This window comes from Dipodomys ordii, unplaced genomic scaffold, assembly GCF_000151885.1.
Source record: "Dipodomys ordii isolate 6190 unplaced genomic scaffold, Dord_2.0 Scaffold332, whole genome shotgun sequence".
Taxonomy (NCBI): Eukaryota; Metazoa; Chordata; class Mammalia; order Rodentia; family Heteromyidae; genus Dipodomys; species Dipodomys ordii.
In genome coordinates this window covers 7,352-30,690 of record NW_012267548.1, presented here as the reverse complement: position 1 = coordinate 30,690, position 23,339 = coordinate 7,352, and the positions used below count along the sequence as shown (strand labels likewise).

General features: G+C 36.6%; 2 protein-coding genes across 2 annotated transcripts in view; one reads left to right on the top strand and one right to left on the bottom strand.

The window, feature by feature from the left end:
* Positions 1-3,220: 3,220 nt before the first annotated feature.
* LOC106001605 (vomeronasal type-2 receptor 116-like) lies at positions 3,221-17,876 on the bottom strand. Its single transcript, XM_013036651.1, has 7 exons — positions 17,872-17,876; positions 15,491-15,637; positions 9,673-9,961; positions 8,137-8,490; positions 6,284-6,511; positions 5,254-5,377; positions 3,221-4,143 (listed from the first exon to the last, which is right to left on the bottom strand). Exons 1-7 carry the CDS (start codon positions 17,874-17,876, stop codon positions 3,221-3,223), a joined length of 2,070 nt encoding a protein of 689 aa, XP_012892105.1.
* Positions 17,877-20,374: 2,498 nt separating this feature from the next.
* Positions 20,375-23,339, top strand: part of LOC106001604 (vomeronasal type-2 receptor 116-like) — a gene marked incomplete at its 3' end in the record, with an annotated part of 9,410 nt that continues 6,445 nt past the window's right edge. Inside the window, exons 1-2 of the mRNA XM_013036649.1 lie at positions 20,375-20,421; positions 21,995-22,280. Of these exons, the coding sequence (XP_012892103.1) occupies positions 20,375-20,421; positions 21,995-22,280 (333 nt within the window). The remainder of the gene's footprint in view (positions 20,422-21,994; positions 22,281-23,339) is intronic.

Here is a 23,339-nt window from a genome sequence, read left to right as displayed (position 1 = left end):
TTCCCATTGGATTTTGGCTTAGCACCTTTTTATGTTTCTTCAAAAATTCACTGTAATTTTCAGTGGAATAACACTGAATGTGCAGTAACTTTGAGGAATATAGCCACTTTCACAATTTTAATTCTTTTTTTATTTATTACTTTTTTATTTGTTATTTTTGTTTTACTGTACAGAGCGGTTACAATTATATGGGCAAGGTAATGAGTACATTTCTTATCAAGCATTGTTGCCTGCTCCTTTGTTTCCCCTTCCCATCCCATCTCGCCACCTCTCCCTCCTCCTTCCCCTGCCATGCCAAAATTATAAAGTTCATTTTTTGACATAAAGTCTTCTACATCTCATTGTTGCAATGGGTCCACCTGTATTCCTATTTAAACAATTTGTTTTTTCCCTTCCCCTCCACAAAATACACCGACATCAAATACAGTGAAAACAAGGGTTATACCGTGGGGGAGGGACATACAATGCAACAAAGAATTCATCTTATAAATATGTCAGAAACAATCGCAAGAAAGAAAAAAAATTGAATGCTTATCTTGGGATTCATTTTGTCTAACTTCAACTTATCTGACTATCTCTGCTTGTCTCAGACATATACTAGTAATTGCAAATAAGGGAAACCATGGGACCTATGTTTCTTTGGGCCTGGCTTACTTCACCTAATATAATTTTTTCCAAGTCTTTAATTTCCTAACAAATGGGCAATGTCATTCTTTCTGATGGAGGCATAGAATTCCATTGTGTATATATACCACATTTTCTTGATCGATTCATCTACTTAGGGCCATCTCGGTTGGTTCCTATCTTAGCTATGGTAAATAATGCTGCAATAAACATAGTTAATTCTTTCAGACTTTGAACGCAGAGTGTCTTTCCATTTTCTTATCCACTGTCTTGTATCATAGCTTTCCTCTCCATTGTAGAGGTATTTACAGATCTTTCTTAGGTTTATAGTCCTAGGTATTTGTTTTTGTGAAGCCACCATTTGAAGGGATATGTGAAATCAACATTGAGCTCATTGTTAATTTTATTTTAATAGATTAAAAAATAAAGTTTGGTCCTAATAGACAAAAGACAGTTTATGTTTCCAACTCTAAGTAGATTGTCTTAAAATTTATTTTTTCTATTACCTTAAGATTTTACTATTGTATATAGTTAAAATGGGTTTCATTATGTTAGTTTTATATGGCCAAATAATATCTTTTGTCTAATTATCTTTTATCCATTACATTTTATTTCCTGTGAAAATTTAAATTATCCTAATGGCCTTTATTACTTTATTCTTCTTCACTCATGTGATATTTCCAATGTTTGATAGTAGATATATAAACTGTTTTAAAGTAACAAAAATCTGATAAAAACATTTAGTATTTGCTTTTTATAACACACACACAAACACACTCATACAGACACATACATACAGATGTACACACACACACACACACACACAAAATCCATGGAAGATAGGAAAACCATGACTCAAGGGCCAAGTCCAGCCTGATTCCTATGAATAAAGTTTTATTGTCACAAAAATAAAAATATTTTACATGACTACATTTTCCTTTATCCTTCTTATCTCTGTTCTTCTATCTATTTGTGCATAATCTTTTTACTTATATGCATTTAATTTCTCCTTGGCTCCCATTAATCCAATCTTACTTCAACTTATACGTCCAAACATATGCACATTCTTTTCATTACTTCATTTAAGAGAAAAAGTATTGTGTAAGATCACTGAAAACCTAACTCAGAAAAAATTAGCAAGGACTACAAAATAATATGAAAAATCACTGAAACCACATATTTCCACATTGATTTCTCATTATACAATGAGGGTTCTGCATTTTATTCAATTATATAAAATCAAGTCTATTAATGAATAAACAAGGAACATAGTCAAAAATGCAATAGAATCTGATGAGCATTTTGATTATATCTTGATTAATATAATGAGGAAGTGGAAAATTAACATCATGCCACAACAAAAGAATAAGCACACAATATACTTTCCAAACATTGCTTTAGTGTCAACTAAAAATTAATTTATAGAAAGCTATGGTAAGTTACTTAGCCATGTATCTTTTAGAAATGCACATGTAAGAAGTTCAAAATCAGCCTGGGGAGGTAAATGTACAAGACTTTTATTTCCAGTAAAAGACCAAATACCAATGGAGACGTCATTCAAGTGGTAAAGAAACCTTGAGTGAAAACTAAAGGACAGGATAGGCCATGAGTATAAGTATGTATAAATGAATCAAATTATTATCACAAAAAATCATGTAAAGACGTCTTGAACAGAGAAGAAATGAATGCAGTTGTGTCTAAATCTTTTAAATATGTAATTCTGTAAACATAATATGGAGCCTACTAAATCAGCCTATATGAAACAGTAAGTAAAGCTTGCCATATAAAGAGGATTGAAATGGGACAACTAAAAATATTTCCCGTTGGAACAGGTGATGATATTACAAAAAATATATTTTTAAAATTCAAATTCTTGCTCTCAAATTAATGTACAGTGATTATTCAACCAAAAATAAAAAAAAAACCTAAGCAAGGAGGAGCTTACTACTATGTATGACAGACTTTAATCTTAAGAGAAAATTAAAAAAATCTCATACATTGTAACCTTAAATAAAAATGTATTTTTATAGCATATACAAGTTATTTCTAAGATATATGAGGGTAGCAGCGTGACAGGGAAGAGGATGACAAAGAAGAATATAGAGAGAGACAAAGAAAAAGAGAGACCAGGACTGAGAGTAAGGTCCTACAAAAGAGACTCAGGATAATTTTAAGAGGTGAACGTGTGTGTAGAAATATACAAGTATTGAACAATACATTTCCTAAGGACCACATTAAAAGATGTAAATTTGTGAAGAAGAGAATATTAATGAAATGGATTTGAGGAATCTCCAAAATGGTGGTGTGCAAACAGGAAGTTAATATACTGAAAAATTTAGAAGAGTTGTTGAAAAAGACAAGAGGGAAAAGACATTAAGAAGAGGGAATAATAGAATTGAGTGTAGATTGAAAAGGTGGAACCAAATATAGAAGCAAAATTCCAGATTAAATTGTGATCACCATCACTTGTGACTACCACTGTTAGGAAAATGCACAGTAGATCCTTAGTCTTTGAAGTATACATTTCATAATATAAACTATGATTGCAGAATTAGATCAGACCTTGTGAATACTAATCAAAACTATGTGCTTAATCTTAAGAATGCTTATTTCTACTATTATGTCTTTTATCACTGAAGCCATGCAGAGAATTTCTTTTTGGCATTAACAAGATGGTGTAACACTTTGGGACAAAAATGCAGCCTAAGAGTCCTGCACTAGAGGCAAAGATGGAGAAGACCTCCACAGCCACCATGATCTTCCCCTTGGCACTGTGATAGACAGGAAGGAAAGTGAGCCACACACTGCAGAACACCAACATGCTGAAGGTCAGGAACTTGGCTTCATTGAAGGTGTCAGGCAGGTTCCTGGCCAGAAAAGCCATAGTGAAGCTGGCCAGAGCCAGAGAACCCAGGTATCCCAGGACACAATAGAAGGCAGTGAGGGAGCCCTTGTTGCACAGGATGATGATGTGGCCAGGTTCAGAATGTGCATCTGTTTCCACAAAGGGAGGAGAGCTTCCCAGCCAGAATCCACAAAGTGTCAGTTGGATCAAAGTACAAATAGGGATGATGAAGTTAGGAGCCCCTGATACCAGCAGCCACCTCATTCTTCTCCCTGGGGAAGTGGCCTTGAAAGCTAGAATCACAGTCACTGTTTTGGCCAACACTGTGGAAACAGCCACAGTGAACACAACCCCAAATGTGATCTGCTGCAGGATGCAGGTGACTGTGTTGGGACGGCCAAGAAAGAGCAAAGAACAGAGGAAACAGAAGATGAGGGAGATGAGCAAGATGTAGCTGAGAGCCCTATTATTGGCCTTGACAATGGCAGTGTCATGGTGTCTCCAAAATATTCCAAGAATAATTGCAGTGAGCTTACAAAAGCATAGGCCCATGACAACCAGAGCCATGCCCAAGGGATCTCCAAAACCCAGGAAACTATCAGCTCTCAACAAACACTGAGTCCTCTGTGTGTTGGCATACTGATGATCTGAACACTGCAGACATTTCTCTCTATCTGGTGAGAAAAGTTTACTACCATTACTTACTTTTAATAACCTTGTTTCCTTCAAAGAATTGAGGACACTTTTTACTTAGGTGAAGTCTTTATCTTCTTATTTATTTATATATTCTTCTTTATTTGGGCTTTTTTCTTAAACATTTTTTTTGCTCAATGACACTCACATGTGTTGATAATATAACAGTTGAGGTATTGCAATATCTTATTAAAAATTTACACTTTTCTCATTCTCAAGAGTACTGCAATCATATTAACCTTTTAATTATACAGCTTACGTTACCATACATGTTTCTGTAAGACATTTATTTTACTCTGTGTTATATTATCCTTGGTTTGATTTCATTATGTTTCTCTTGCCTGCTCACCTGTTAAGTTGTTGAAACAGATTGATCACTCTTGGACACTCTATAGTCATGCTCACTTCTTAAAATTTATTCTAGTTTACTGAGCCCTTGCCCCTTGTCAAGAAGAGTGGTTTGCACTGAGAAATAAAGATATGTAAAATTCATGTGGGTAAAATGAAAGATTTGAGATGAACACTCTCCTTATAAGATTTATGTTAGCTGGGCGCCAGTGGCTCAGGCCTATAATCCTAGCTACTCAGGAGGCTGAGATCTGAGGATCTCGGTTCAAAGCCAGCCCAGGCAGGAAAGTCCATGAAACTCTTATGTCCAATAAACACTCAGAAAACTAGGAGTGGTGCTGTTGCTCAAGTGGTTGAATGCTCACCTTGAGCTGAAGAGCTGAGGGACAGTGCTCTGGCCCAGAGGTCAAGCCTCACGACTGACAAAAAACAAAAAACAATAAACTCCAAAGATTTATATTTAATTTCATTTTAGAGTTTAGACTGATCCTAAGGATTAGTGGTAAGAAGGATTCCTGGAGATAACTTTGCCTGCAATATACTGTAATATTTTACTAAATATGTAATTCAAAGCCATGTTCTATCATATTTCCAGTAGAAATCCACCACTTATCAGAATTTGTTTATTAACAGAAAACAGGAGAATGTGCACTATAATCCTAATACACAGTTTTTGCATTGACTTGTTTGGATTGATGAAAACTAGGGAGAAATAAAAAAATGTTTATAACTCATGGACTCACCTGTCCCATTAGCAATCTCATTTTCTGGGCAAGGTGTACAATCAAAGCAACAGGCAGCCTTTCCCTCCTGAGGAGATTTCCTGAATCCAGGACCACAGCTCTCACTGCAGACAGAGTGAGGAGTCTGAGGAAAGGCAGGGATGTGACAGTAACTGTTCAGAACCATAGCAAACACTACAACAAACCATTCCCTTTAAATGGGATGTTTAAGCAAAATGTTTTAAGCAAGTGAGTACAGTTCAATTATTTAATTATGTTATACATTCCATATTCCATGAGTCCCAAAGGCTATGTCATTCAATCTTGATTTCTAGCCTTTTGAATTATTGGAAGGTATGTGATTTTTAAAAGGTGGAAAGTAGTGGTGAGAATGTAATTTCTAGTGTACTGCCCTATAGGATTTCCTTGAATTCATGTCAGTATATGTTGTCTCCTACTTGTCTGTTATATGGTCAAGAGCAAGGAGGAGACCTCTGCTTTCTAGTGTTATGTGAATATCTTATCTTTCTCTTCATTTTCCCATAGCCATGACATTAGAATCTTGTCACAGATGCCTTCAATGATTCCTTTAATCAAAGATATTTAAGTAACAGGTCAATTAATGATTAAATGAATCTCCACAGAAGGGAGTAAAAGAAAACTTTCAACCACATAAATTACCTCACCACATATTTTATCAGTGTTAGAATCCCACGGACACTATTCAAAATCAACATTAAGAAGCAAATTTAACACTTTTGTTTCTCATCCTGCCTCTTGAGCTTGAGGGCTAGGCATTGGAGCTGAGCTATTTTTTGCTCAAGTATAGCACTCTACTAGCCATTGCCCTACTTCCAGATTTTTGGAGTTTAATTGGTGATAAGAGTCTCACAGACTTTTCTGTGTGAGTTTACTCTAATAGTCTCATCTCAGCTCTATTAGACTCTAGCATTATAAGAGAAAGTTGCTGGAACTCAGCCAGGTACATATTTGAAGGGTGATTTTGTTGATTTGTGTGTGCTTAAAATTATTAGGATTAGATTCAACTCACCTCTGTAGTTCCGATTGCCCACTCTACCATATCTTCAGATAAAGACAGTTGATTGCCATGTGGATCATATGGCGAAAACTTTCCTACTTTCACCTCAAGTTCAAGACCCTCTGGAAAATTCCAAATGTTTAGAATATCATACTCTGGCTCCAATTTCCTTTTCTCACCCCAAATCACTTGATCTCCAGTTGGATTATAAAACTGGAAGTTCTTCAGAAAAGTGTGCAGCTAAAAGAAGACATCTTTTGGTCAGGTATATCCCAGAGTTAAGACAGAAAACTTGAAATATTAAAAGCTCCTGATTGCCTTTAACTTCTGATTCTGAATTCAGAGATTAGACACACTAGAGACACCTATGGAAAAATAAAAAAAATCTTTGTAAAAAAATAACCTTTTCTGATTACTCAGAAAATGAGTAGGAGGAGGTTTTTCAGAAAAAAATCATTCTGCTACAGCTTGCCACAACCACTCTTGTGAATATCTATAGTATGAGCATGCTAAACGTTTAATATCAAAAGTTTATTAAGCTCGGTCACTTATGAAAAGCATGAATGATTATTTTCAGCAAATCAGCTTTTGCTATGACTGAAGAAACTCATAGAGAAATAGCTGAATTTACAGTTTTCAAAACACTAGCTACAAACATATCAACTTTATTGGTAACTCATTAGTTCATAAGTCAGTGAGAATTTTGTCTCCAGTTTTGTCTCAGGAAAAGCAGGTAGTGGTGCTGTGTTCAAGTGATTGAGAAGTAGCCTTGAACACAGAATCAGAGACATAGCCCAGGCACTGTATATAAGCCCCTGCCCTGGCTAAAATTAATTTATATTAAGATGGAATGTAGGGGCTGGGAAGGTGGCTCGGTGGTAGAGCGCTTGCCTTGCATGCATGAGGCCCTGGGTTCGATTCCTCAGTACCACATCAGCAGAATAAAAGCCAGAAATATGGAATATATTTTATCTTTGCTACTGGCTGTTGTTTTCTTTACAGCATATCAACATATGTGTAGCATACTTCAAAAATATTGAAACGTGAAAAATTGCACAGGATATGAAAAGGACATGAAGTATTTTAGGGTTTAAGTGTGGATCTATATTTGTTTAATTTTGTACTTCCAATAGTTTCTGATAATAGACAGGAAAAATTTAATGTTTCATAAAATTATTTAAAATACTGAAACATATACACATTAATATCAGCAACCAAGATATGTATGTCATATGAATACGAACATACACATAGATAGATGTATGCATACACACACACACACACACACACACACACATATATAGACAGAAACACATTCATACATACAGACATATTTTATTTCATTATAAGATACCTCTCTAGAAAGTGCCTTTGCTCACAGTGTGTGTGTACTCCAACATCGAAGAAATTACCTGCACAGAGGAAGGCAGTACTCCTTTTCTATTCCCCATTGTTTGAACTTCTGTTTGATGAAGAAGCATCTCATGGAGAGCCTGGGCAACTGTATACACAGCTTTGTATATATTGTAACTATCCACAGACATAGTCATGTCAAAAGTGCATGCAGGCAACAAATCCAAAGAGGTATCATGAGCACAGTTGTCCCATGTTACACAGTCAGACTCAACATCTGAACAATTAAAAGAGAGAAACCACAGCCTTGCAAGAAAAATGTCTTCTGGGTATTTGGAAGGTTTAACTGCCTTGACAAAATCTGTGAATCCAGAAACATCTACATGATGATGTGTGAAAATAAAGGGTACATGCAATGAGCCTAGCATGAAATATCTCCTTTTCAGGGTGAAATCCCACTGTGAGTTCACGATACAAACTTTACCATGCATAAATATTTGCTCAATAAATACCATTAAAGCTATCAGGGAATCATTATCACCATATATGATGATGACATTTGCTGAAGATACATTTATCTCTTTATGAACTGCTACGAGTTTGAATATATGTGATGCGTCTTGGGTTGACATCACTAGCTCATAGGCTATACAAACTCTGTTCTTGGCCATCTCTTCTTTTAATTCAGCAAGAACCCATGAAGCATTCTCATCTTGTGAGGTCAGCAGTCCCACCCAGTTCCAGCTGAAGTGAAGCAGTAAGGAGACTATAGCAGTGGCTATTGATGTGTCCTTTGGGGCCATCTGATAGAGAGCAGGAAACTTGTTATGGTCACTCAGGGCATGATCAAAAGGCCCAAAGGTAAACTAAAGGGGAAAAGAATTGGACATGCCATGAATGAGAAGATTGCCATGCACCACAATCACAGCCTTGAATTCTGTAAAGAACTAGTTGAAATGGAAGGAAGGTTTTGTTTTAATTTTTTAAAAAATAATTTAATTGCTTTTGAATAATTGTACAATATATCAATTGACTTGTCAATTGTGTCTTGATATTTGTCACTATTTCCATCAACTTTTCCTATCTATATCAAACTCAGTCACTCCCACATGACCACTGAATATTATGTTTCCCCCCCCTATCCATTCCCTATTCTTTTGCATTTATTCCTTAACACTTACCCTGCATTTACAAGATATGCTTTGTGTTCATTTTTTACACTGTCAGTAGATCAGAAATGTTTCCCCATGGACTTGCATCCCTTTGTATACCACACTTCAATCAGATTGATGATATATATATATATATATATATATATATATATATATATGTGTGTGTGTGTGTGTGTGTGTGTGTGACTGTGCAAATCGCTAAGTGTTTTTCATATTTATTTCATAATACATGTTCATCTTTTAGATCTAACTTTCACATAAGAGATGACACATTTACACTTTCTTGTTCTGAACTTGATTTACTTCATTCAATATAATATCTCTCGTGTGTGTGTGTGTGTGTGTGTGTGTGTGTGTGTGTGTAGTAGACAGTCAGTGCAGGGCCACAAACAAGCTAGATTTACTTCATTCAACATAATATCTTTCGTGTTTGTGTGTGTGTGTGTGTGTTTGTGTGTATGTACATACTAGACAATATGGGGCACAATGCTGTACCAATGGAGTCACACATTCACCTTGTATTCTTTGCAGGTTAATTGGAGATACAAATTTCCTGATTAGGTAGGATTATTGGTGTGAGCTATCAGTACCCTGCTCAGCATATCCTTACATTGTAGAGCCCTTTTCCATTTCCTGGTTTATTAAAGAAAATTTTTGATAAGGATTGAAAAAAATAAATTATCTAATTATCTGCTCAAATCTTTCATCAGTTTTTCCAAAGTATAAGAATATATTCCCGACTAACTTTGAGTAGTTACTCCATACTACAAAATTTGATTGGTTCATAAGTAGAATCTCTTCCTATCCTTCTCTTCTAACATCTGAATGGCCACCAAATTAGATGTTTTTCTAAACTTTCACACCTTTCACCCTCACCTGTGGAAATCTGTAGAGTCCTAGCAATGTCCCAATCTGGTCAGATGTTATTCCTGATGGTCCTGTAATTACTGCTATAGACTTGCTGACTCTCACACAGGAGTAGTTTGGAATCTTATACTTCCCAAAAAGAAAAATGAAGGGATTCTTAAACATTGTCCAAGCTCTGAAGTGAACATCATAGATATCAAATCCCAAAGTTAAATTATGTAAAAGATCAGAGTTTTTGTTTATCTCCTCAATAGCAAAAGCTAAGGCCAAAACACACTGATAGTTCTTGAAGATAAACCTGCATAATGAGCAAAGAAATTGAAGAGTATTTCAAAGCTTAAGACTTTGATACATTAAATGCTTGCTTCTTTCCCCATAAATATGTTAAAATATTGCTCCAATTAGAATGGAATGTAAATGTGGTCTCTTATGCTTCCATATAGAATTAGGTACGGACACGAAGGGAATTTGTCATGAATGAGATTCAGATACTTATTTAAGTGGAGGGAGAGTTTGTTTATTTCTATTGCCACATGCATTGGTGCCTCCTCCTTTGTTTTCCCTCCCACCACCACAACTACTCCACCACACCATGCCCTGGCTAGTTGTAAGTTTCATTTTCAACATAGTGTCTAGTACATCTCATTGTTACAATGGGTCAGCCTTTATCATTATTTAAGCATCTTGTTTTTTCGCTTCCCCTCCCCAAATTAGAGAAGCGTATATACAAGATGCAGGGCACCTACATCAAATATAGTGAAAACAGTTGTTATACTATGGGAGAGGAATATAGAAAGCAACAACAAAAAAATCACATGGTACATTATAAATATGTTAGAATCAATAGCAAGAAAGAAAAAAGATATTTTTGTCCCTATCTTGTGGTTCATTTTGCTTAACATCATCTTATATGGTCATGTGTACATAGGTTTGGGCATTTTCTGCTTGTCCTACACATGTACTAGTTATTGGAAATAAGGGAAACCATGGGATCTATGTTTTTTGGGCCTGGCTTACTTCACTTAATATAATTTTTCCAAGTCTTTCCATTTCCTAACAAATGGTGCAATGCCATTTTTTCTGATGGAGGCATATATCTATCTATCTATCTATCTATATATATATATATATATACATATATATCTGTATATATATGTATATATATAATCACATTTTCTTGATTCATTCATCTACTGAGGAGCATATCTTAGCTATGGTAAATAATGCTGCAATAAACATAGTTGTGCTGGTAGCCTTAGTATGGCCTTGATTGTGATCTTTTGGTAAATGCCCAAAAGTGAGAGTGCTGGGACATAGAGGAACTCTATGTGGAGTCTTATGAGGAACCTCCATAATACTTTCCAAAGTGGTTGAACAACTTTACACTCCCACCAACAATACACGAAGGTTCCCTTCTGGCCTCATTTTCTCCAGCATCTGCTGTTATTAGAGTTCTTGAACTGGGGTGAAGTGGAATCTCCATGGTGTTTTAATTTACATTTCTTTTATGGCTAAAGAGCTTGAGCACTTCTTCATGTGTCTATTGGCCATCCTTCTTTCCTCTTCAGAGGAGTTTCTCTTTAAGTCTTTAGCCCAGTTTTTTATGGGGCAGTTGTTTCTTTGAGGATTTGTATTTGGGGGTTTAATTTCTTAAGTTCCACGTATATTTTAGATATGAGACCCTTGTTCATTGTATGGCTAGTGAAGATCTTCTCCCAATCCATGGGCTTTCTATTGATATTGCTAGCTATGTCCTTTGCCATGCAGAAGCTCTGCAGCTTCATGCAATCCCATTTGTCCAACCTTCTTCGATACGTTTTGTTTCTGGGTCTCTATCATGAAAAATTTGGACTGTGCCAAGGAGACCTAAGGTTTCTCCTACTCTATCTTGGAATGTTTTCAGAGTGTCTGCTTTGAATCTGATCCTCAAAAATCAATGGCTTTTCTGTATGTCAACAATGAGAAGAGGGTGGCTGAAATCAGACAAGCGACTCCTTTTGTAATAGCCCCTCTAAAAGTAAAATACCTTACTAAAGGAGTGAAGGACCTATATGATGATAACTTTATAAAACTGAAAAAGGAAATCAAATCAGAACATAGAAATTGGAAAAAGCTTCCATGCTCCTGGATTGGAACAATCATCATCGTGAAAATGGCAATATTTCCCAAGGCTATCTACATGTTCAATGTGATACCAATCAATATTCCAACCTCATTCTTCAATGAAATAGAAGAAGCAATCCAAAAATTCATATAGAACAATAAAAAACCTTGATGATCAAAAACAATCCTTAACAGAAAGAACAGTGCTGGAGGAAGATCAATACCAAATTTCAAGCTACTACAAAGCCACAGTAATCCAAACATCTAGGTATTGGCACAAGAACAGACCTGAGGACTAGTGGAATAGAACTGAACACCCAGAAATGAAGCCACAGACCTATAGCCATCTAAAATTTGATAAGCGTGCTAAAAAATCAAATGTAAGAAAGACAGCCTCTTCAGTAAATGGTGCTAAAAATGTGGTTAATCACTTGTAGAAAAATAAAGCTAGATCCATATATATCATCCTGCAACAGAATCAACTCTAAATGGATCAATAACTTGTTTTTCATGGCAAAGTTCAAGAAGTTTACCAATATTTGGTATAAATATAAATGAAAATGGATTATCAGAATCTATAGATATAGAAAAAGAGCAATGAAATGAAACTTTAACAACCTTTGCTGAAATCAGAGTAGAGTAGCTGTACTAAAGAACCTATGCTGCATCTCAAGCTACTAGAAAAACAAACCCAAAATTGGTGGAAGGAATGAAATAATCAAGTAGAAGAAAAAGTAGAGACTAAAACAAAATGCCAATAATCAAGAAAGCAAAAATGACATTCTACAAGAACAACAGGGTGATAAAACTGAGGTGAAAATCATTAACCTTAAAATAGATTAGCCATAAAATTCTACATATGAACCCACACCTCCCTTATTCTGCATGACAGAATCGTAGGATATAAATAGCTGTATTATTGAAAAACAATCTATAGAAGATTCAGTAAGTCTATATCAAAACTTCTATCACGTCCTTCAAAGATAAAAAGGCAAAACTTAATTTTATGAACAAGGAAGCCTTCCATTAGCCAGAGCTATTTTAAGACACAATAACTACAGGAAAGCGTCCCTGTACCAGTTCTTTACTTATAATAGGAGAAAACATTCTGATAAAAACAGACACATGGATCAAAGAAATAGAAGACTATAAAGTTATTCTAACAATAGACATGATTCTTGGTAGTTTTCAAATAACACATGGCCCAAACATGACACCGTTCACCAGCAGTGGCATTCTGATGCTGGGTGTGACTGTGTGAAACACTCAATGTAGACCATATATTTTTTAATCTCAAAATTGATTATTTCTTAATAGAAACTTGAAGTTTGCAAGTAATAGTGAAAAAGAGAGGAAATATAAATACACAGGTAACTTCAAGAAAAGTCAATAAAAGAATAGGAATATTCTCTGGGTTGATTAAATGGCAGATTCTTTGTCTCAATTACAAGGCCATATCTTCCACCCAGGCATTGGAAATGTAAAGAAACTGTGCTTGTGTCCAATTGAAAAGCTTCAGTACAATGAAAGAAATGGTGCAACAGCCAAATGAATAGTTAAAAATCTTGCTAGCTAAACATCTCAGAGAGAATGAATAATATAGTGAAAAACAGTTCTAAAAATTAAATATTAGAATAGAAAAAAATCCAATCAAGGAAAGGACATTTAAAAATTAGAAATAGAAAATCACAACAGAAAACTGATGTTCAATCATTTGGATATTCAGGACATTCATTACTTATTCATTAACATTAACAAAAATTACAGTTTGAGTAATGGTATATAAAAATGAAAGATTGGACATTTTACCAGAAATTAAATCTGTCTATACTGGTGGCTTAGACCTGCAATCCCACCTAAACAAGAAACAGACAGCTAAGGATCCTGAGTCAAAGTGAGCTGTCACAGAAAAGTCCATGGCACATTTTATGTGAGGTCAACCAATAAAAAGCTAGAAGTAGAGGTATAGTGGTAGAGTATAAGGTTTGAGATAAAAATACATGCAAGAATCCAATGTAAGCCAGTTACCAACATCTTATTCCTAGCTACCTAAGAAAAGTGAAAATGAGTAAAATAATTTAGAGACATGAGAGAGAAAAATGATTATAAACACTTACAAAATGGTTATAAAAGTCCGGGTGTAGTGGCTCATGCCTGTAATCCTAGCTACTCAGGAGGCTAAGATCTGAGGATCATGGTTCAAAGCCAGCCCAAGCAGGGAAGGCTGTGAGACCCTTATCTCCAAAAACCACTCAGAAAACTGGAAGAGGCACTATGGTTCAAGTTGTGGAGTGCTAATCTTGAGCTAAAGAGCTGAGGGACTGTGCCCAGAACCAGAGTTCAAGCCCCATGACCAACAAAAATAAAAAATACATTGTTATAAAATACGGAGTGAATAAACTCAAAGCATGTGATATACAGTGTGGAACTGCAACATGAACCAGGTATTTGGCACAAGCACCAAAGTATATCAAAATTGGCAAACATCAGCTAACATCAGTGAGAATAGATTTCAGTCAAATCTCTCACCTACTGATGTCTAATTGCACTAAACATATTACTGACATATAAAATGAAGACATGTATCTTCTATAGTACAGAAGAGAGTAATTCCTATACTGAGATCTGTGCTCTCAATTTTGGGCAGCTGCCTCTGGCTATAATTGTCATATCAGCACTTAAAAAGCAGTGCTGATGATGGAGACAATGACATTTTCTTTTGCAATAGAAATCAGATAGTTTGCTAGAATTTCTTGAAGTTCTGTTTAGTCAATTTTCTTTTTTGTCTTTTAGTATAACCACTTATTAATGAGATACAGTATTACAGATGAAGCATCAATAATATGCATGTGCACAAGTAAAGAAGAACTCATCTTGGGCACATAAAATTCCCCCAGAAGTAATCTTTCATAACAATGACCTGCCTGGTAACACCTGGGTTGTGGAGCATATCTGACATGAAACAATACCACAAGGCTTAATTTGTAAAAGTTACTGCTTGTGGACACTAAGATTCTGTATGTATGCAACTCTGTGTGAGTGTGCATATGCACATGTGTACACTGGTTCTAGGTCATGAAATCACTGCCTGGACACTGTTCTTGTGCTTTTTGGCTCAAGGCTCACACACTGTCACTTAAGCCACAACATCATTTCCAGCATTTGGCAGGACAATTGGAGATAAAGTTCTCATAGATTTTCCTGTTTGGGCTGGCTTCAAACCTCCATCCTCAGATATCAACCCCATGAGTAGTTAGGATTACAGGCAAGAGCCACCATGAAAAATTTTATCAACATTCTCAAAATATACATGTTACTAAAAAAAGTTCTCAGACTTGTGTTATAGAGGAAAAGGAAATGAAGTGGCATCCATCTAATACAGAAATCATGCCAGTGACTCAGGATTGTAATGACATCACTACATTTTCCACAATGAAAGAAGAAATGAAAGAGATATAGGCATGCTGGAGTAAAGTGAAGAACTTTCAGTCCTGAAAAGGAGAAGGTACATGGTAGGAAATGGAGTCCTCTCCTGCAACTGGCATAAAATCTCATATCAGGACATGAAAGACAAAATAATGAAACTAGGCTGCTCTGGAGGCAATAGGGATAGAAGTCAGTATGGACAAGACAGAGATCATTGATGCAGGCACCCACAGTTCCCTCACCAGTCAAACATCCTCAGAATAAAACAGTAACGGAAGTAAAATATTGAATTACTTACATCTTGTTCTCTTCTTGCCTGGAAATATGACTGTGACTGTGATCTATTCCCAAAGTGTAGAGAGGAAAAAACCCAGCAATCATCACATCTCCATCCATGTGCGCTCGTTGCTTCATTGTAGAAAAGCAGCTAGTTCCAGCCAGGGACCTGACAGGGAGAGGAACATGGAGAAGGAGGAGTGTGAAAGCCAAAATGCACATCCCTGAATCCTCTGCCAAGCAGAAAAGCTGACAGGAAGTAAGGCCCAGAGTTTCAGTTATGTATATGTGCATATATGCCTTTTTTATTGACCAAGATCTATACTATGGTTCACCTCTAATTAAAGCCTCTAGTGAGTCCCTAGAAGTAATGTGTAAGAGTATTCCCAGGGCCTCTGCATTTGTAGCCTTGCCTCAGGATGAAAAACATGAGTTAGAAAACATGTTTGTAAATTTGCCTTCTTCACTGCAGGTGCTGTGATTTCATCCAAGACCACAGATAGTGAGGAGGCCCCAGAGACGGAATTATCTTGGTTGTAGTTTGTCCTAAGTCTGTGTCAAGAAACTATTTGCATGAAAGTCGTTTGGGATGAGGCAACTGGATTGCATGAGATGATGCCATGTCATGTGAATGGTGAAATGGCCAGAAAAGGCTATGCCTCTGAATTGTCAACTAAAATTATGAGGGCATTGTACTTAGAGGTTGGATTCACACATAACATATTCAGGCAAACATGCTCTCAATTGCAAAGAAATGATATGTCATAGTTTCAATGTCATAAAGACGCCAGCAGAAGGCTTTATACCAACCTAAACTGCTGAAGAAAGACACCACTGTACTTAACTGTCTGCCACAGCCTCTACAGATGTCTTAAGAAAATTCAACATAAGGCATCAAAGATTTATGTCAAACTTGAAAACCAGTCAGATGTAGTAGAAAGAATTAGAGAAGATAATAGAACAGGAAGCACATCCCATTTCAATGATGAGTTCGAATATTGTTGAAATGCCCGATTCAAAAAGAAACTCACAGATTCATTTCCTTTCAAAATTCCAATGTTGACCTTCACAAAATAAAAAAATAATCTCTTTAAATTTGTGTGGATGGGCTGGGACGGTGGCTCAGTGGTAGAGCGCTTGCCTTGCATGCATGAGTCCCTGGGTTCAATTCCCCAACACCACATAAGCAAAAAGAAAAAAGTGAGAAGTGGCCCTGTGGCTCAAGTGGTAGAGCGCTAGCCTTGAGCTGAAGAACCGAGGGATAGCGCCCAGGCCCAGAGTTCAGGCCCCATGACTGGACCCAAAAACAAAAAAAATTGTGTGGATTCTCACAATAAAAGAACAAAACCATGAGGAAAAAGCACAATGCTGGAAATATGGGAAACCTAATTTCAAACTGTACTGCACAACCACTGAAACAAAGTCACGTTGACACTGGTACTAAGAACATCTGGAAACCAGTAAACATAATAGATGATCCAGAACAATCCCACATAGCTTCAGTCGTGGACACAATATTGCTCTGTAACAAATTTTGTTTGTCAAACTGCATTGCCACTTGTAGCCGACTGGAAATAGTTCCCTGTCATTCCATTAATGTCCTCAACTTTAGAGATTCAAGTATGATACTATCAGTTAGATATATAAGGGAAACACTTGAAGCAACAGACACTGGTAATGATTTTCTAAGTTGTACTGCAATAGCTTAAGAAAGGAGAGAAAAACTGAAGGAATACTTCCTAGTCTTTGGCTCAGGTTTAGATTCTGGCTTCCATATCCAGCACACTAAAGAACTGATCCAGGCCAGGAGGCTCATGATTGTAGTGCAAGGTGCTCATATGACTAAGATTGGGATCACAGTTCACAGACACAGTTCACAGGCACAATTTTCATTAGACCCCTCTTAATCAAAAGCTGGATATGATGCTACATGTCTTTTATTCAAGCTATTTTTGTGAGTGTTCTGAGAATGATGGCTGAGATCTGGAGGATTGTGATCCCAAGACTGTCCAGGCTAAATACAATATCCTCAGATTCTATGTAAATAGAAGAAACTGAATATTGGTTCATATGCCTGTCATTCCAGCTGTGGCAGCAAGCATCAATAGAAAGACTATAGCCCAGGAATGGGCATACAGCAAAAGCAAGATCCTATCACAAAAATACTCAATGCAAAGAGGGGCTGGAGATATGGCTCATACTACAGTACCTGCCTATTATGGTCCTCAAGAAAGCATTGGCAAGTGGGTGTATATCAGAATGAAATAATCCACACAGTCCACAAAGAAGAGTCTTTACGTTTTCATAATATACATGCTTCCCATCTTTGGTTAATTCCAAAGCATTTTATTTTTGTGAGGCTATTACAAACAGAACTGCTTTTCTGATTTCAGTATCACTCACCTCATTGTTGGCACACAGGAATGCTACTGTCTTTTGTGGGTTGATTTTATGCCCTGTTACTTTGCCAGAGTTTTGAATCAACTCAGTAGGAATCCTGGGGAATCTCCAGGATTCTTTAAATACGGGATCATAACATCTGCAAATATGAATAGCTTTATTTCTTCTTCTATTTTGATTCCCTTTATGTGCTTCTCCTACCTTATTGCTCTTGCTAAGAATCCCAGCCTTTCCTTGAAGAAGAGTGGATAGAGTGAGCATCCATGTTTTGTTCACAAGTTTATAAGGAACGGGTTTAACTTTTCCACATTAAGTATCCTTCTGGATCTAGGTTTGTCATATACAGCCTTTATCATCTTGAGGATTGTTCCCTGGATTCCTAGCTTCTGTAGAGCTTTTATCATAAATGGGTATTGCATCTTGCCAAATGTTTTCTCTGCATCTTTGACATGATCATGTGGTTCTTGTACTTGTTTAGGTTAGCTTATGTGTTTGTTTTACAAACAACAAATCATCCTTTATAAACACCTATATCAAATCATCATATATGTAGACCCAGAATATTTACCTTGGAGATTTTTATTCTCAGAAGACTGAGGAAGAGAAAGATGATAAGAGCAGATTCTCACCTCATTGTGTCAGAAATCAGGGCTGTTCGGCACTGCAATTTCCATAGAAATGGCCTGACTTAGGATCCTTTAGAGGAAGATCCACAGTTGCCAGATACAACTTGATTCTAGTTGTTACTGGAGTTAAATGCAGCTGTTCCCATCAGAGATGCTGGGATGGAGAACATAATGGGGGATGTAATAATTTTTAGAAATTTCCTGTGTAGAGCAGGTCCTGGTGTTATTTTCCCAGGCACCTCCCTGGCTGCATTTGTTCCCAGGGGTGTTGCTGACCACACATGGGAGATTTAGGGTGAATTGGGTTCTTTGCTGGCTCTAGGACAGGTCCTGGTGTTCTTTCCCCAGATGCTTCCCTGGCTATGTGCCTTGTTGCTGTCAGCCAGCAGGAGTTTTGAGTTGGGAGCTGTAGTTTGCTAACAGAGGGGCAGAGATGTATTCCAGCGGACTTTCCTCTATAGCTGCAGAAGGGGTGGGAAAAGAATTTGTATGTTTTTTTTTTCAAATATGTTCCCCTCCTCTTCAGCTAGCAGAGGGATTCTGTCAGGACACTTTGGGTCACCAAATGAAGCTGGTGTTCTAAGACCAGGGTCCCTCAATGTGGCCAGTATGGGACAGCGAAGTCTTGGTGAGGGACTTCTGTGTTCTCATGTGGCAGTGTCTAACACCTTTTCTTGATTTACTCCCTACTATCCTACATCTCCTCCACCCCACCCCCACTGTGTGGTGTCTCTCTCCTCCTTTTAGTCTCTCTGAATAGTCTTGGGGTAAAATAGGACCTAGAATCCAGTAGTTCAGCGGGGGTGTGCATGCTGCCTTGCTGTTTTCTGCTTTGGCATTATTGTGGTGGGATATCTTCTATCTTAGAATGACTGTCCATTTAAACTTTGATTGGTATGGATCTCATAAGGTGGAGTGTGTGCTGGAATCCTAAATCTCTATTTGGTCAGAGATAGCTTGGTAATTTACCTGTTACCATACCACCTTCCTAGAAGTATCAGGCCCATTTTTGACATGCATCAGTAAAGTGTTGACCTAATATTTTTCTAATTTGTTGATGCAAATAATAATGGATATGGACTGTTCTCTGAGCACTCCCTTTGTTGTATCCCCATTGAGTTGTTATTTCATGTCTTCATTTGCATTGAATCCTAGAACTTAAGAAATTTCCTTTCTTATTTCTTTGAAGACCTCCTGATTACTCAGTTTGAATTGTTCACTTTCCATGATTTTTAGCATTTTCTATGATGGGTTTTGATGTTTCTATACTTGTTGAGTATCCTTCCTTGTATCTTTTTCTTGATTATTAATGGTTTTGTCTATATTTTACACTTTATTGTCAGGATGCTGTACAGAAGGGTTACAGTTATATAAAAAAAGATAGTGATCACATTTCTTGTTTAACTTGTAACCCCCTCTCTCATTTATCTCCCTCCCTCCTTGATGCCTCCAAGCTCCCCACAATTTGTACAGATCCTATCCTACATATTGTCTTGTGAGTATTGCTGTTGCATTGGTTTCCCCTTTGTCCTTTGTCTCACTATTTTGTTGTTCGCCTTCCCTTCTCTAGTTTAGATAAATGTATATACAATACTCAGGATACCAAAATAGAATTCAGTGACAACAGGAAATAAACCAAAGGAGGAATAAACAAAAGAAAAATGGAAATCATGTAGTACATAGACTCAAAATTTACTTTGATATTTCTTGTAGGAAAGGCATGGTGGAGATACATTCTCTTCATTGAGCTTGTCTGGGAACGTATTTATACCTTTTACATTACTAAGGGATATCTTTGTAATACAATAATCCTAGTGGATAATTTAGATATTTTTATCTTCAGTACTGTAAAAGTCTCATGGAATGTTCTCCTGATTCCTATGAATTCTACAGAGGAGTCAGCAGTTAGGAAAACAGGGGTCCAACTGTAAGGTATGGGTACAATTTCAGTTTTAGACTAAAGAATCTTTCATTTATATGTACTTCACTTGTGAGAGCTTGTTCATAAGACTGTAGATGTTATGGTCAAAACTTTGATTATACTTCCGTTGTTAGGTATCTTCCATTGTGTCCTTGTTTACATAGGGAATTTTAAATTCTTTCACATGCATTTAGAACATGCATTTAAAATTTTTGGCATTCCCAAACATCTACTGAATCCCAAAAACTGTAATACTTACTTTTTGGAAAATATTCTTGTCAAATTTTGACAAATATTTTTCACACATCTTCATTATAACAGAGTTTAAACCTCTATAGAAATATGTTCAATCAACTTTTCTTCAAGCTCACTTTTCTGTTCTGTTTTGAAGTCTTCACTAACACGATAGGCTTTCACATATACCCACACTCAATGTTGAGTCATCCATTTTATATTTCCATCCTGCCTTCATTATTTCCAATTTAAAACAATGCCTGTTGTTTTCATTATATTAATTTCTTTAGAATATGTACAGGCACAAACAGACCCTTGCACACAGACAGAACAGAGAGAAAGAAACAAAAAATTCTTTGACCCTCTTTATTCTTCTCTTCATTTCTTTTCAGTATTACAATCTGAATATACTGGGAAGAAAGTTGTGATCATAGCATTGAACCGTTATGGACTTGGAATTGGGATTTCTATATAAAGCTTGCTTACAATTCTCTCTTCATCACCTATGTTGGAGGTTCCTCTCTCTATAGGAGTTACTTGTAGTTGGATACATCCTTTTTGTTTTGTTATATAAATAATAATAAAACTCCCTCACCTCATATTTGAGTTCTTTTTCTGGTTCATATTGCTGGAAGAACTGTTCAATATTTTGAGTCTGTTAGCACACCCTGCCATAGGTTCTTTCATAAAAGTACCCTTAGCAGGCTAGGAAGCTGGCTCAGTGTTAGAGTGTTTGCCTTGCATGAATATGGCCCTGGGTTCAATTCCTCAGCACTGAATAAAAAGAAAAGACCAGAAGTGCTTCTCTGGCTCAAGTGGAGTGTGCTAACCTTGAGCTAAGAACTGAGGGACAGTAGCCAGGCCGGGAATTCAAGCCCCACATTTGGCAAAAACAACCCTGTGCTTCTGAAAGTTGCTCTGAAATTGTTTATTCATTATACTGCACTGTCACATAAGTACATAATATAAATGTAGTTACTCAAAACACAAGATTTATTTTTCACACAGGTGGACCTAATTGCCCTAAGATAAAGGCAACAAAATATTTGCAGTCTCACCAAAACCTAATCCAACAGACAACATGTTTTTGCTGGGGTTCATGTGATAATGGGGGGAAGGGAAGTGAGCTCTTTCTCATGGCTTAAAAATACATTTCTCAATATCATTCATGGAAAAATTACCTTCATATCCTTACCTAATTCTGTATACATCCATAAGACGTTACATTTGCATTCCATCCCAACTGGGGATAGTGCTTTAATATATTCATTGGCAAGAAGCAAGTATTCAAACCATCAAAGTTATGTTTGGAAAAAATGACTCAATTTCTATGCTCATTATGCAGGATCTTAAAGGATTATCAGCTTGTTTTGGCCTTGGCTTTTGCTATTGAGCAGATCAACAAAAACCCTTCTCTTTTACACAACTTGACTCTGGGATTTGATATCTATGATGTTCAATTCAGAGGTTGGCCTTTGTTTCTGAATCCCTTCATTTGGCTCTTTGGGAAGTACGAGAGTCCAAACTACTCCTGTATGAGAGACAGAAGGTCTATAGCAGTACTTACAGGACCATCAGCAATAATATCTGACCAGATTGGGACATTGCTGGGAATTTACAGATATCCACAGGTGAGGGTAGGAAGTGAAGGAGATAAAAAATGCCTAATTTGGAGCCATTTCAGGTGTTACCAGAAAATGATAGGAAGAGACTGGACTTATAAAGCTATCAAATTTTGTGGTATCAAAGAGTAAGTACTCAATGAAGGGGAAATCTATCTATCTCTCTAAATATCTATATATGTATATTCATTGTTTGGAAAATAAAATAGAAGAGTTTGAACAGACAAATGGATAATTTGTTGTTTTAAGTTTTTTTATTGTGAAAATACTGTACAGATGGGTGACAATTACATGGGCAAGATAATGAGTACATTTCTTATCAAGCATTGTAGCCTCCTCCTTTGTTTCCCCTTCCCCTCCCTTCCCATCCTCCCCCCACCACCACCCCCAGCCCCGCACCAAAGTTGTAAAGTTCATTTTCAACATAACGACTTCTACATCTCATTGTTGCAATGGGTCCACCTGTATCCCTATTTAAACCATTTGTTTTTCCCCTTCCCCTCCACTGAGTCAAGCAGAAAATGTCAGATAAGGTGATGTTAGGGAAATGAACCCTAAGATATGTATTCAAATTTTTTTTTCTTTCATGCAATTGTTTCTAACACATTTATAAGATTATTTCTTTGTTGCTTTGTATGTCCCTCGCCCACAGTATAACCCCTACTTTCACTGTATTTGATGTTGTTTTAAGTTTATTAGTAATTTTCTTTAATAAATCAGAATCTGGATTATGAGTTTGCAGTGTGAAGAAATATTGAGCAGGGTATTGATGGCTCACACTTGTAATCTTAGCAACTCAGGAAACATGTATCTCCAATTCACTAGGAAATAGAACAAAATGAATGAATCAAGAAATACAGCCCAAGTCTTGAGGGTAAAAGTAAAATAAATGCAAGAGGCCATTAGTTGGTGACCCTTAACTGGCATGTGCATACACACACACACATGCAAGCTATCATGTTGAAAGAAGTATGTCTGGCTCACAATGAGAAGGGGTCAATGCGTTCTCTCACCTGTGATAATTAGATCTCAAATACGAATATATAATATGAAATAAATAAGAACACA

Coding starts and splice junctions, on each gene's coding strand:
- LOC106001605 (XM_013036651.1), bottom strand. Junction 8,491..9,672: donor GACTCTACAGATTTCCACAG/GTGAGGGTGAAA, acceptor TTTCCCCTTTAG/TTTACCTTTGGGCCTTTTGA. Junction 4,144..5,253: donor TGAGATTGCTAATGGGACAG/GTGAGTCCATGA, acceptor TTTTCTCACCAG/ATAGAGAGAAATGTCTGCAG.